The sequence below is a fragment of the Clupea harengus genome, chromosome 12 (genome assembly GCF_900700415.2).
Source record: "Clupea harengus chromosome 12, Ch_v2.0.2, whole genome shotgun sequence".
Taxonomy (NCBI): Eukaryota; Metazoa; Chordata; class Actinopteri; order Clupeiformes; family Clupeidae; genus Clupea; species Clupea harengus.
This window is the reverse complement of record NC_045163.1, coordinates 10,798,988-10,814,304: the sequence shown is the minus strand read 5'-3', so window position 1 is coordinate 10,814,304 and position 15,317 is coordinate 10,798,988. Positions and strand designations below refer to the sequence as shown.

Here is a 15,317-nt window from a genome sequence, read left to right as displayed (position 1 = left end):
AAACTGACTCTGAGCCGTTTCTGGTCAAACCCACGCCATATGCGCTATATGTGTATTGGTGGATGGCGATGTGTTACCATGAAGCCTCGCATGACTGTGAGGTGGCACAGGCACAAGATTGAGCAAGACCTGATTAATCGCTCCCCGTAAGCCCTGCTCCCACACCCCCATCCCTGGGCATTCTCAAGCCCCTAAGCTGCTTATAACCTGAGGAACCCCTAACCCAGGCCCCAGGCCAGCACCCACCTGCAGCCCTGCCGCCTTGACTATATGTTATTAAAGTGAAACCACCAACAGGCAGACACTGTCTAGACTCACAGCATGGCACTGCATTGCATCCTGCCCAGGGGTGTTTGCATTCTCAAGTCAAACATCTATGAGGCTGTATGTCTACTCTTGAACTTATGTCAGTGGTTTGGAAGAGGTTGGTGATTGTGGATTTCGTCTAAAAAGGGAGTAATGCCATCTATGTGGCAGTGATCTAATGTTTGGCCATTCCTGCCACAGCTTTATGGAGTTTAGAGATTGAAGCATTCTAGGGCTTTTTTCCATGTAGATTTTCCTAATTGCAGTAAACTTCTGTCAGTCACTGGCTGATCATATTTGAGTGTACTAAAATATAGTATTAGCTGTCACATGAATTCCTAGTGGCTTAGTGGTATCCGCACTGGCTTGGCGTCTGGCCCAATACGTAGGTAAATTAATGAAGTTAGTCAGAGAAGACACTGCAGTTGTCACTTAGTCCCCTCAAACTCCAAGCCCTAGTTCTTATGCTTTAGTGACAGGTGTAGACAGCTAAGACACTGACTCTGGGAGGGGTGCTGGTCCTCAGCTGGTCCTGATCTGGTGACTAGACTAGGACCAAATCTGCTCCAGAATTAGCTGTTGTGAAGGAAAGGGAGCCTGACGGAAAGCAAAGAGGGACACTTTATTTGGATAGTCTGCCTACAGAGACTGCCTACAGAGACTTTACAGTTTCAACAGGATTGTTGAAATTCAAGTTCAGTCTTTTGAATTGTGCACTGAACATCACTTTACCAAACCCAGCCACTTACCCTAACCTTAACCATAAATTGTAGTTAACTGAGTTTCAACAGATAGTTTGTTTATTTATAATCTGAGCATCTGTAGATCTAGAGTCTATGTCGGACCATCCGAATAAAGAGTGACTGACCTGGCCAAGAGGAGGGAGAAGTGGAGGTGCACATTCTTCAGGAGGAGGAGAGTGGTGCTTGTTGGCCCTCCCAAGCATGAGCTGCTTACTCTGCCGTGGATTGTTTTTTTTTTTTTTTTCACATTTAGCCCCAGAGGAATTAGGCTGACAGCTTTCAAGGAGACCCACTCAGTCTAAAAGAGTCAGCAGGCAGGGCAGGAGGGCCTGAAAGTACGCAGGAATGGTGCTGGACTTCGCTGTTCTCATTCATGGACAATAACCTAAACTTTACATGGAAAGGTGATAAGAAGGGCTAACAACAAAGAGACAAGTTTGCTGATAGGGGACTGAATCATTGAAAAAGAGGTCAACGAGAGAAGGCTGAGGTCCGTGGACACTGTGAGGTCACTGGTGTGTGGGTTCTGCTGTAGCCAGTGTGTTGTGTGTGTGAGAGATGAAGCTGGATCAGGGAAGTGAGCCGAGGCTGCCAGGATCTCCCATGAGCCTCCAGGAATCCTTGCTCTCGCTATCGTCGAGCCTTGCCTCTCGCTGCACCCTGCCAGGCAGTCAACAAGGTAATGTCCAGCTAATGCCACCATAATCACATGATACAGCCGTGGTAATGTCATGGTAATGCTCTGGTGACATTCAGTGGTGTAACAGTCCTGGACATCAGTGACAGAAAGCAGCTGATTCTGGAGCAGGTCCGGATCCAGATCACAGTCAGATCCATTCCAGAATCATCTGCTTCCTGGGTTCCTCCTTAAGGGTGGCCTCTTCTTCCTGTTCTCACTGTTCCTTAACAGTCATTAGGTTGATGTTTGTCTCCTTTATTTTAATATTAGGGGTACTTGTAGGGGTGCTGATTGTAGTGACCTCTCTAGTGTTTACCTAAGTACAGGAGTCAGTGGTTGAAAGTTATGTGAGGCTACTTTTACCTAGAGGTCATATTAAGGTTATATTAAGGTTCTTCTGCGGTCCACTTTGAAAACTACTTAAAACAAGAACATAAAAGTGTGTAGTCCATGGTAATACACATAGTGGGAATTTTTGAATGGCACATTTTTGGAATTCGTGGAGTCTGTGTGGTACATGACTGCTGGAGCAACCCTTCACTCTTTACGGCTCACACTTTGCATTTACTAGCAATTGTAGTTCTGAATGACTCTTGAATAACAAGTAAACACATGGCTTGTGCCTGACTGAATTATAACATCATCATATATTCAATATAGCATATCCAAGGAGTATATTTGTCATTAATTGTGTATTTACTGAACATATTGGTTTATTTTATCAGTGGTTTTGCGTGATCTGTAATCACAGAAATTAATAAATGGAGTTGATGAAGAGTTGATGCCCATTGGGCTGAAATTTCTAAAATAATCTTGAGGGTCACATAGATGGCATACCACAGCCCCACATGGGTGTCTCTGCTCTGGGATCAGTGGGGATTACATGGCTGCCCGCAATCAGAGAGAAAAAAAAAACACCCATGTGCGTTTAATCTGCGAGGGTCCACAAGCCAAGACGGGCCAGAACAGAAAACAACTTTTCATGCTGCAGAAAACTCATCAGTCAAATGCATAAACTAGATTTCTGAAACTGCTCTAACGCCACAGGCTACAATGGCAGTGAATGTTTTTGTAATGCGAATCACTCTGCAAACTTCAAACTTCAGACGACAAACTCCTTTGCCAGTAAACTTCACTAGGTAGGAAGACGCAGACATAACACGTGTGTTGTACATGTGCTGTGAATTCACAAGACGATTTCGGGGCTTTTCTAATTAATCCATCCATTGGCATGCTGTGGAGCAACACCTGCCCTAATGCACAGATGTGTTTGAGAGGTTCCACAGTACAGGACAAACACAATGAGTGGATTGTAGCATAGCAGTGTCAGTGTGCAGTACTCAAATATAGATTATAAGATCATTTTCTCAGACACACTGGCGTGAGTTCCTTTGCTATTTGTGAACTTACTGTGTAAGCAGACAAACATGAACATGAATCATAAATGGTGGTGTATCTCTAATGGATGTGCATATTATGATGTTACTAAACTTAACAAAACATACAATAAAGTACTAAATACATTTGTAGCAATAAAGCACAACGTACTTATCAGTATCTGAAGTATTAAATGCAAAAAATAACCTTGTAACTGAAGTAAAAACCAATCTAAAGTACGGAAAAACAGTTAATGCAGTTCATCATATTTACATATTGTGTATGAAACTAAATTGTGATGTGGCAGAACATGTTAATGCAACGTGTCCGCTAGGATGCAGAGCAGTAAGGGGCCGTTTACACAGAGCCTGGATTGCCTGAATCCGGAAAGAAATGTTGTCAGATCGGCCTCTCGTTTACACGATCCCGGCGGATTGGGTCACTGAATCCGCAACCTTTTGAATTCGGTCTCCAGAGTGGGTAGATTCGAACCCGCCAGCTGATGGCCTAAGGTTCCCTACAATAAGCTACCCTACAGTAAGGTTCACAGTGTCAGCATGGTAAGGGCAAAAATCCTTTCATGTGAAGCTTTACACCCCTTTGGAGGGTTGTCTCTACATGGGTCCTTTTATGACCCTTGGAGTCCCTGCAAAAAGTGGACAAATACTAGCCCCGAGGGGGGGCGGGGGAGGGAGGGTTGGTAGGGGTAATAAGGGAGCCCTGCTCTAATGGCCTTTGATCTGTCACTTTTTTATAAAAAACTCTTTGAACGAACCATTACTCTGAAATTATCAGACATAATTGAATATCTGATGTGTGCCACTGGGCACCGGTAATGCTACGTTTCATAATGCCTGAAAGCAGAAACCTTTTTTTATCAGAATGAAAGTCCATTAAAAGGAGGCTTGGAATTGTGAACAAATGTCCTCGCTGCCCCTTGTGTTAAAACACTAAACCAAACAAAACATTTTTAAACAAACCTTACATGACATTTACTGAACAAAATCTACATTTGTCTGTCTCTGTTGAGGGCCTGAGTGTGAGTCTTAGTTGAGTCATTTTTATTAAGCGTGGCAGTAAACTCCTCCGTTAACCCCCCCCCCCCCCCCCCCCCCCCCCCCCAGTTTCCCCGGCTGCAGAGCGTCTGCGCTGTCTCCTGGGTGAGGATGATGAGCCCACCCCCACCATCTTCACTGAGATGGACACACTACAGACCGAGGGGGGAGAGATGGAGTGGCAGGAGTCTGCCAGGTAACGTCTGTATACACACACACACACACACACATACACACACAGAAGCATATGCATATATACAGTATATTGTACATGATCATACATATATGAATGTACGTGTGTGTGTTTGTGTGTGTGTGTGTGTGTGTGTGTGTGTGTGTGTCTGTGTGTCTGTGTGTTTGTGTGTGTGTGTGTGTGTGTGTGTGTGTGTGTGTGTGTGTGTGTGTGTGTGTCCACAGGTGGGTGAAGTTTGAGGAGAAGGTGGAGAAGGGTGGGGAGAGATGGAGCAAGCCTCACGTGTCCACACTGTCCCTGCACAGCCTGTTTGAGCTGCGCACCTGCCTGCAGACCGGCAGCATCCTGCTGGACCTGGAGGGATACTCCCTGCCTCAGATCATTGGTCAGTCAAGGACATAAAATATAGCATTATTATGCATAAATAATATATTACTATACATAACGAATACTCATTTACAATACCATTTTTATTCGTTATAAATATAACTTTTATAGTGTTACTTAAACTAAACTAAACTGAACTCCTAACGAAAGCAAACTAAAATGAAAACAGTGGTAGTATTACCTCTTTATACCGAAGAGATACTTTGACGAAGAGCTCCCAAAAAAACTCTATTCTATTCACGGAGATATTCCAAAAAACATGTTTCATAATGTGTGTGAAACACATGAAACACACACACATGCATGAATGTAGATGTAGATGTGTGTGTAGAAACATGTATGTCTGCTGACTCTGACCTTGACCCTTGACCCTTTGACCCTGTGTTCTCTGTGGGGGTCAGATGAGATTGTGGAGCGTCAGATCCAGGATGGCCTGATTGTTCCAGATCTGAGGGACCAGATCAGCTTTGTGCTTCTGAGAAAGCATCGGCACCAGACCAAGAAGGCAACCCACCGATCCCTGGCAGACATCAACAAGTCCTCCAGCCCCGCTCCACCCAGTGAGTCTCACACACACACACACAAACACACACATACACACGCACACACAAACATATACACAGAGCAGACACTCTCACACAAACACACAACACAAGCACACACACACAGAGACACCACAGGTAGGTCTGAGGTTGGGGTATATGATGTGTCAAGTATCACCAGTCCAGTGCTCCATTCCCGCTCACACTGAAAGCCCTTTATTGAGTGATTATGCAGTGTTATGGTGTCGTGTCGGAATGGACACTAAACGCTTCAGTCGAATCGTTGGGAAACTGGTAATGTCTCCAGTGGGAATTGGAACTATTGGATTACAGTTTTTCTCGATTGCTTAAGCACCCGTAAAACTGTGTGAGGGACCCCCAGGTAGGTTGACCCCTGTGTGACGGACCCCATAGATGGGTGAAGCACTTGTGTGTGGGGCGCTCTGGATGGGAGAGATACAGTTGGTGGATGCACGAGGAATACCTGTGTGCGTGAAGTGAAAGGGTGCGCTTCCTGAAGATGAGGGCAGTGTGACGATGTGATCGTCACTACAGATGAGTATGTGCTCTGCCATACCAATGAGCCTGGCTCTTTGGTGTTGCGGTCAGAGTGCATGTGGCACAGTGTCAAACACCCAGGATGCTGCGCTCGTCTAATGAGCGTCATCTAGCACTGCTGTCTGTGCAAGTACCGCAATCTAGACTAGATTCTCATTCGTAGTTCCACGTTGGTGGAAAGAGCTGCCTAGCACTACCAGAGCAGGGGCGTCCCTCTCTACCTTTAAGAAGCTCTTGAAGACCCAACTCTTCAGGGAGCACCTCCCTTCCTAACTTGCACTTCTACTAGTACTTAACTTGCACTTACAGTAGTTACATTTCTACACTAGGTCTCTATTGCTCGTAGCTTGATTGTTCTCGCTCTTGTACGTCGCTTTGAACAAAAGCGTCTGCGAAACGACTTAATGTAAATGTAAACATTTCTCATTCTTATGTGTAATCTTTCTCCTTTGCAATCTCTTTTAATCTTGGGGTCTTTCCCTCTCTGTTGGGTTCTTTGTCCTCTTTCTTTGTCTCTGTCTCTCTATTTCTTCTTTTCTCTCTCTCTCCCTCTCTCTGTTTGTCTTCTCTCTGCCCCCCTCCCCCGTGTTGAGTCAGGCCGTAGTCCCAGCACGGCGTCAGGTCTCCATCGCTCCACTGAGGACATACATGGGCGGTACAGCGGCAGCCTCGGCCGGCTGCGTGAGTCTTCCTCTCTTTCTCTTTTTACTTCCTTCTATCTCTCCTCATTCTGTCTCTCTTCCTGCCTCCCCACGTCTCCATTGGTCAGTCAGCCTCACTGTCTTATGGCCAACTCCCACTGGTGGCGTCTCACGCATGTTGACGGCAGAGTTCAGAGTACGGTTTTAATTTCTTGAGCGTCAGGTCCACAGAAATGGCTTGGTTTTCAATTAAATCCATGTATTTTTACCATCTTACCGCCAGCTTTTATGGCGCTGTGTGTTAAAAGCATAACTTTTCTTTCCTTAGCAACCATTGTCACTAGTAAACAAAACTAACTAAGTTATAGCAAGTAGTTAGGTAATAAAGATGATGACTTAATGGCTTAGTCATGTCTTGTTTTCAGTCTGTCCATTACTCTATGACTGCAAAACACAGCCCTACTTTGCCCAGTTTATCCTTCAGTCAATCTACTTTTTCTAATTTGTCATCCAGTCTCTCTGTCCATGTAGCTATCTGTCTGTCGTTGCTACTCTCTGTTTGTCCTTCTGTCCTTCCCTTATTTGGTGAGTCTTCCTGTCTTCATCACCAGCTCTATCTGTATGTGAGACTGATTTCCTGTTGTTTTGCACCGTGGCGTTCTGTCCCCAAAGTCTAACGATCTGTGTCCTCTTATCTTATCAGATGAGTGTTACCCTCACTGACCCTGTCGGCTCTGGTTAGCAACAGTCTGTACATGTTGTTTTCCCTGGTGGCTGGGTTTGTTTTGAGCCTCAAAACACTGCTGCCCCGTGTGCCTTGTGGTTTTGATCTGTTCACAACTCACCTTGAGCATAAAAGATTAGGACCTATTTGTTCTGTTTTCACCCCCTGACACAATTTGGTTCCAAATCAGCTTTGAAGGAAATGCGTCAGCATTATTGAGCCAGTGAAACAATCAGAGATTGCAAATGCGAGCTTACTGTGCTCAAAAGTGCATATGTTTATAGTAGTCTATAAACGGTAAAAGATTATTAAAACAGAAGAGAAATACTGCAGTCCAGCCTACCTTATCCTGTATTCGTGTTTGTGTGTGTGTGTGTGTGTGTGTGTGTGTGTGTCTGTGTGTGTGTGTGTGTGTGTGTGTGTGTTTATGTGTACACTACTTTAGCCTGAAGAAACATTTGATAACCATTGTTCTTTTCCCCATCCCATTTCAGATCCTTCCCAGAGTCGCAGTATGAACGACATCTCTGACACGCCCAGCACAGACCAGGTGAGACATACACACACACACACACACACACACACACACACACACACACACACACACACACATACACTGATGTATACAGATTTATCTTAACGTGCATGCTTCCTTAAAGCATCCCAGGAGTGTGTCATCATGATGGGAATATGTTGCCATGACTCTGTCAAACCCACATTCACTCTGTTCTTTGTGGCCTGGATCAGCTCCATTAAATCCACTGCTAAGGACAGACCAATTGAGTCATCATAATTATAATTGTTGATGTATTAAATACAAAATATAAAAGTCACTGGATGAACCTGTAGCTCATGTCATGAATTTAGATCCTCGTAGTGCAATGCTCACTAAACAGAGACTGTTAGGAAACCAAACGTTCAAAACCAAGTTGAGAATTGAGGCATAACACCCCTTATTGCACACAGATCTATGATAAGGTTCATCGTTGAACTGTAGATTTGAGAAATATTTGAGCAATACTAAAGCCCTGTCCCACCCCAGGAGGCGGCCATAGAGTCTAGACGAGGAGCGCTCGGGAACTGGGGTGGAGGGGCAGGCAGTGTGCATTAGCGGAATGGGCCTGAGGTACTGTATGTTCTGTTGTAAGGGGGGGGGGGGGGGGGGGGGGGGGGGGGGGGGCGGTTCAATTCTCATAGATCTGGGGGTGGGGGTGTAATCCTATCACAAGTCAGTGACCTACAAATGTACAGGGGGGGGTGTAGCCAGAGGCTGTAGCTGCTTCCCAGCTTCTCATTTTTAAACCTTTTACAGAAAACAAGTCAGAATAGAAGGATATAAGCATTAGGAGAAGTACAGTTAAGTCACTTGCTTTTCCTTTAAACGCCAGCCAAGGCATTTGTGCAGATTCTGAGCTTTAGCTGCTGCATTGTGGTGGGAAGGGGGGGCAATGGACATTGGTCTTTTCCACAAACTTCAAAGTAACAATGACCTCTCTCTCTCTTTCTTTTTTCTCTCTCTCTCTCTTTCTTTTTTCTCCCTCTCTCTCTCTCTCTCTCTCCCTCTGTCATTCTGTCCCTTGGTCTTTTTTGACTCTTTCTCTGTTTCTCTCTCTTTCTCTCTATCATTCTCTCTATTGTCCTTTCTTTTGTGTCTCAATCCCTCTCTCGATCTCTCTCCTGTTCTCTCTCTCTCACACACTCCCTCTGTCTCTCTCCTCTCTCTCTCTCTTTCTCTCTCTCTCTCTCATTCCTCCATAATGAATTTCCCACCTGAGTCTCACACCCACAACTCTCTTTCATGTTGTCCCTCTCTTAACAACCCCCGGGCTTACACACCTAGAGGGGGCATTCATGCCCAAATGTAGCTCTGGAAGGGGGTAAAATAGACTCCACTAACCTCTACCGCTCACCTCGTTCCCCCCCACCCCCCAAACCCCTGCCATGATCCAGGGCAAGATGAATTACAGTATAGCAGGTCATCCATTACTATACCTAACACTACTGATCCAGCATCGATGCGATGACTTCAAATGTAGTTCTTATATGTTGTGTCAACATTGCCACAGTATAGAAACCATGGACATCATTAACTTTAGTATACACAGTTCAGAGCCATTAGGTTAAATTGCTTCAAGGCAGTTTTTGAAGGTTTTTGAAGGCAGTTGTTGAAGGCAGGCATTAGGTTCAAGGCAGTTGCTTTTAACCATGGTTCTTGTGTCCTTGGTTGATGCTTGGAGAGCTGTCTTCACGTTTAGCCCCTCCTTGTTATAAGCATAAGGAGCGGTTTGCAATGGTTTGATTCTGTTGTTTGTCTGTCTAGCTTTAAATGTAGCTTCATAAACTCATGACATAATATATAATATAGTATATACATAATAGTATATATGTATAATTCATATACTAATATATGAATAATAAGTGATAGCATGTGATCGAATGTATTACTTCTTTCATTCTGTAACTGTTAGCAGCCTGCTCTGTCTCTGGCCAGTGCTGGGTCCTGTAACTGGGTGAGTCTGTGAGGGAATGAGATCAGTGTCTGGAGGGTATGGCCAGGTCTTCTCTCTGCGCTCCCGTTTCCCACGGTGCTGCCTTTGATGCTAATCCCACCGCGCCCACTTTGATGTGGCTCAGTTAGCGCTCAGAGAGGGCTACCTGCAGATCGATCCTGTCCCTCCTACACCTGGGAGTCAGCAGACGTGTGCACCAGCAGCAAGGACGGAAGAGGGAGGTTTAGGGTCAGAACGAGGGAAAAGATCTTGTTTATTCTCAGCCGAAAGTGAAGTGACTCTAAAAGAAGCATTAAGAGATTAAGGGGCGATTTTGACCTAAGCACTAGCCACTCCACAGCCACGTGCTACACTTGGACACACTGGGGACACAGAATGGGTGGTTCTCTAGGTGTTTATGTACTTATGTGTGAGCATGTGCTTTGATGTTTTCATAGAATTTGTATGTGTGTGTATGTGTTTTAGAGTACAATTATAACAGTGTGTGTATCTCTGTGTGTGTGTGTGTTTGTGTTTATCTGTCTGTGTGTGCGTGTGTGTGTGTATCTGTCTCTGTGTGTGTGTGTGTGTGTGTGTGTGTGTGTGTGTGTGTGTGTGTGTGTGTGTGTGTCTGTGTGTCTGTGTGTCTGTGTGTGTGTCTGTGCCGGAGAGTACAGTTCTGATTGTATGTACATGTTTGTGCGTGTATATCTTCGGTTGTGATATTGTGGGCTTCTATTTAAATTGCTGTTGCGGGCCTCATGATTTTCCTACCACATGCAGTAAAACAGTGTCAGTGTTCATAGACCTACTATTGACATCCTGTATGTGAATAGATCCATACACTGAGCTTCTGGTTGTTTGTCTGATGGTGTTTTTGAATCAAGCTGGAGACAGAGAAACACGTTATTAAATAGCCTGGACTCACCACTTACAAGCGCCCCTCTCTTTCACACCATTTTAGCTGAAAAACAAGTTCATGAAGAAGATCCCTCGTGATGCAGAGGCTTCTAACGTGATGATTGGAGAGGTGGACTTCCTGGACAAGCCGTTTGTGGCCTTCGTACGATTGGCTCAGGCCACAACACTGGGCGGTCTCACTGAGGTTCCAGTGCCTACCAGGTACATACACACACACTGAGACAGACATCACATGTGCAGTACAAACAAACAGCAGTTAAAATCAGTGTGAATCTTGACTTTCGGGTGTGTGTGTGTTTATTATCACTAAATAAGGCACGGTCATGCACAGCTTCTGTGTCTCACATGTCACTGTTTTAGAGCTCAGGCGTTGTGTTTGTTTTCTGTGGAGTAACATGCATAGACAGCACGGATCACCAATAAAAGCATAAATCACTGAAAACATTTTTTTCTCACTATCTTCCAAGGTTCTTGTTCATTCTGCTTGGACCCACTGGCAAAGCCAAGTCCTACAATGAGATCGGCCGAGCCATCGCTACACTCATGGTTGACGATGTAGGTGTGAAGAGTGTGTGTGTGTATGGTGGCACAGGACTTTGGAAATGTGTAGTATCATATTTTACTACTGGAGCACTTGTCTTACCTGGTCACTGTCACACACCTGCAGATTTTCAGCGATGTGGCCTACAAGGCAAGAGACCGCGACGACCTGATCGCAGGGATCGATGAGTTTCTGGATGAGGTCATTGTTATTCCACCAGGAGAGTGGGACCCCAAGATCCGCATAGAGCCCCCTAAGACAGTCCCCTCAGCCGAAATGCGGTAGGATGCCCAGGAGCTGACACTCTATTTAAAGCCTGATATTCTGCATTTCACTACAGAGAGACTACAGATAATTAGATGAATCTATTCTTTGACATACTGTTGTGCAATTTGTAGGTGCAGTTACACTCTGCTAAATGTCCAGTATGTTGTCATGAAAAAGGGGGAAGTGTTATTTTGGTCATGCTGGTTGTGTTACAGCTGCGACTTTTACTTCCCACTCCTAAACTCAACTATTTTCCTCTTTCCTATCCTACTCTTTCCTCTGGTCTAATAACTAATTTCTCCTTCTCCTTTCTTCTCCGCTCCCCTCTCCTCCTCACCTCTACTCTCATCTCCTCTCCTTTCTCCATCTCTTTACTCTGCTCTCCTCTCTCCCCTCCCCTCTCTCTCCTCTCTCCTCCTCTCCTCTCCTCTCCTCTCCTCTCCTCTCCTCTCCACTCTGTCCCTCTCTCCCCTCTACAGTAAATCTGTGTTGAACCTAAATGAGTTGGGACAGATGAATGGAACAGCAGGAGGAGGCAGAGCCGCTGCTGATGATGAGGAAATGCCCCAACCTCATGAACTAGGGGAGGAGCTAGCATTTACTGGGAGGTACTGTAGACCATAATACAGTATGTGTTATAGTACTCTATGCATGCAACTCTTTTTCTAGTCATGCTTTATACATCTGAATATCCACTTTCTGGTATGCATTTATAGGACAACAATGCTCACACTAGACTTGTCTACTCCTACAGGTTCTGTGGGGGTCTCTATCTGGACATTAAGCGTAAGTTGCCGTTCTTGCTGAGCGACATCTACGAGGGCTTCCACATCCAGTCGATCTCAGCCGTGCTGTTCATCTACCTGGGTACCATCACCAACGCCATCACCTTTGGAGGCCTGCTGGGGGACGCCACAGACAACTACCAGGTGCTGCTCCTCTGTCTCTCTATCTCTCTCTTTCCATCTCTCTCTCTGTTTATTTTTCCATTAATTTGCAGTTTATTTTTCAGCTTTCCACTTTCGTTATTTCTTCTTATTCATTTCTTTCCCTGTGGTTTTTCATCTTTCTTTTTTGTTTGTTTCTTTTGCATTTCTCTTCCTGTCACTCTTTCTTTTTTATCTTTGTCATCTTTGTGTATCTCTCCTCTCGCTGTGCCTCACAGTGATTGCATTAATTATGTCATTTTCATTCCTGTATGTGATTTTGATTCATGTATGTGACTTTTATGTTGCTCATTTAAAGGGTGTTATGGAGAGTTTCTTGGGAACGGCGTTAGCAGGGACGGTCTTCTGTCTGTTTGGTGGCCAACCCCTCATCATCCTCAGTTCGACTGGACCCATCCTTATCTTTGAAAAACTGCTCTATGAGTTTAGCAAGTGAGTGGCTGGACCTTCTAGTACAGCAGTTTCATTTTCACTTCCCATGAACACAGGCAGCTTCAGAGAGACTGTCTCACAGTTGTCTCCCTCTGTCTCATGGCTGTCTCACAGCTGTCTTACAGCTGCCCCTCTCAGGTCAAACAGCAATGACTGCATTCGTGGATCAGCCTGCAGTGCCTGATCATTAGAGAGACTGTCTCACTCTGTCCCACAACGGTCTCACTCTGTCTCACGGCTATTTCTCCCCTCTCCTCTCAGGTCAAACGGTATTGACTACATGGAGCTGCGTCTGTGGATCGGCATGCACTCGTGTGTGCAGTGTCTGTTCCTGGTGGCGACGGACGCCAGCTTCATCATCAAGTACATGACGCGCTTCACAGAGGAGGGCTTCTCCAGCCTCATCTCCTTCATCTTCATCTCCGACGCCATCAAGAAGATGGTGGGCTCTTTCAAATACTACCCCATCAACCGTGGCTTCAAGCCCGACTACGTCACCACCTACAAGTGTGAATGCTTTGCACCAGACCAGAGTGAGTGCGGCTTCCCCCTTGGGAAAAAAACACCTTTAGTTTGAAGGGAGGGATTTGGAGTTGATGTGAAAGAAGTGTGACAGTTTTCGAATATCTGGAGATGTTACCATAGATCAGTTATTTGAAATATTAGCGTGCAGCAAAAGTGAGAGCTTATATATAATACATAAGTATAAGGACGTAATACCAGTATTACATGCCGGAAAAAACGAATGCACAAATTATATTATAAGCCTGCCTCTTGCTGTTTGTGTGTAAAAATAGTAAAACAGTTAGGTGATGAGAATAATATGAATGAATATCAAACGTAATGACGTGTTAAATTCTGAAGAAAGTTTGGTGGAAGTGGTGAAAGCAGTCGGAATTCATAGTCATGACATTAAATCAGTAGGGTACCGGTGTTCTTATGAGAGGATATGCACATAAAACAGGAGATCTTTCTCAGATACTGTACTTGTTTTGAAAGAGGTTTCTGCAGATATCTGACAACTGTAATTGATTTGTGTCATGTCTGTTTCTGCTGCACTCTAACTGGCTGCTGTTTGATCTGAGTAAGTATGGCAGCCTGTCAATACATTCATTTATAGGACTGTACGTTCCGATTTTTCCCTGATGTCTTAGATTTAAAATGAGCTTTGTGATTGTAGTGTTGAAAAGTGTCTGAAGAGAAGTATTCTAGTATATTTTCATGCCATTGTCATATTGCTTCCCCCAAAGAAAATGTTTTCTTTTCTACTTTTCTTTCTTTCTCATATTCTTTTCGTTCTTCTGTCTTTGGTGTTTTAACAGTGGCCATGATGGGAAACTCTTCAGTTCCTCTTGGCCCTGATAACATGACTGAGTTGGTGAGTGGTTTAGGCTCTGGGAGAGCAGCTGGATCTCTGGGCTGGATCTGGTCCTGGTGTGGTCCGTCTGCACCAGATCAGGGCCAAATCCAGTTCATTGCTGTCAGCTGCCTCGTGGGCTAATTACTTTTCACTGTTATATGGATCTGCCACAATTGCCCTGTCCTTTTGTATAAATACTTGTCTTTAATTTGAAAGTCAACATACACTGCTGTTATCCATGACTGCTCCATGGCCTTACCTCATAATACCTCTCTCGGGCTCTCGGGTCACGTTCTTGTGTTTTGGGCAGTTTTTATTCTTTCTCTCTCTTCCCATTTTTATCTCTCCTCCTGTTGCTGCCTCCCTGTTCCCTGCAGTATAACATGACAGGTCTTGACTGGAGCCAGCTCAGTAAGAAAGAGTGCATCAAGTATGGAGGCGAACTGGTGGGCCAGTCGTGCAAGTACGTGCCGGACTTGGCCCTCATGTCCTTCATCCTCTTCTTCGGGACCTACTCCATGACCGTCTCGCTCAAGAAGTTCAAGGGCAGCCGCTACTTCCCCACCAAGGTTTGGGAAGGGGGGTGGCCGAACGGCACGGCCGGACCTGCTGGGCAGGGATTGGGGTGGTTCGGTGGGTAGGGGTTAGTGTTACCATTAGTGTCCATTTCAGTGAATCCTCATCCCTTTATTAAACCCATGAGAAAGCTGCTGACAGATAGAATCCTTCTCCCGCTCGCTCCCTGCCTCTCCTGACTCCTTTGTGTCTGGTGTTTTAGGTGCGCGCCCTGATGGGAGATTTTTCCATTATCATCTCCATCCTTGTGTTCTGTGGCCTGGACTACCTGCTATCCCTGGAGACTCCCAAACTGCATGTCCCCACAGAGATTAAGGTCTGACCCCCCCCCCCCCCCCCCCTTCTATGCTGGTCTGACCCCGCCCGCTTCCTCCCCCCATGCTGATCTAACCCCCCCGCCCCCTCTAAGCTGGTCCGACCAGCCTCTCTTCCTGCTCTTCTCCAGTGTCCTCTCTCACTGTATTCTGGCTCGACCCGAACCTCTCCCTTCTCTCTCCCACTGTATTCTGGTTCAACCCAACCCAACCCTCTCCCTTATCCTTTCTTGTGAATTGAGGTTCGACCCAAGCTCTTTTCCCG

At 45.4% G+C, this 15,317-nt stretch overlaps 1 protein-coding gene across 9 annotated transcripts in view; it reads left to right on the top strand.

Moving 5' to 3' along the window:
- The window catches only part of slc4a5b (solute carrier family 4 member 5b), a 34,162-nt gene that overhangs the window by 8,648 nt on the left and 10,197 nt on the right, over window positions 1-15,317 (top strand). For 5 of the 9 annotated variants that reach the window (XR_004164756.2, XM_031577137.2, XM_031577140.2 and 2 more), the window contains exons 4-18: window positions 4,230-4,356; window positions 4,578-4,738; window positions 5,142-5,300; window positions 6,438-6,521; window positions 7,700-7,755; window positions 10,659-10,816; window positions 11,083-11,170; window positions 11,283-11,437; window positions 11,903-12,031; window positions 12,178-12,352; window positions 12,669-12,802; window positions 13,064-13,335; window positions 14,125-14,180; window positions 14,540-14,731; window positions 14,941-15,054. Coding sequence is in view for 8 of the 9 variants with exons in the window: in XM_031577137.2 (XP_031432997.1) it covers window positions 4,230-4,356; window positions 4,578-4,738; window positions 5,142-5,300; window positions 6,438-6,521; window positions 7,700-7,755; window positions 10,659-10,816; window positions 11,083-11,170; window positions 11,283-11,437; window positions 11,903-12,031; window positions 12,178-12,352; window positions 12,669-12,802; window positions 13,064-13,335; window positions 14,125-14,180; window positions 14,540-14,731; window positions 14,941-15,054 (2,060 nt within the window). In the remaining variant the exon portion in view is untranslated. Of the gene's footprint in view, window positions 1-965; window positions 1,729-4,229; window positions 4,357-4,577; window positions 4,739-5,141; window positions 5,301-6,437; window positions 6,522-7,699; window positions 7,756-10,658; window positions 10,817-11,082; window positions 11,171-11,282; window positions 11,438-11,902; window positions 12,032-12,177; window positions 12,353-12,668; window positions 12,803-13,063; window positions 13,336-14,124; window positions 14,181-14,539; window positions 14,732-14,940; window positions 15,055-15,317 lie in introns of those variants that run through there. The other 4 variants (XM_031577144.2, XM_031577138.2, XM_042709300.1 and 1 more) reach the window with 4 other exon arrangements.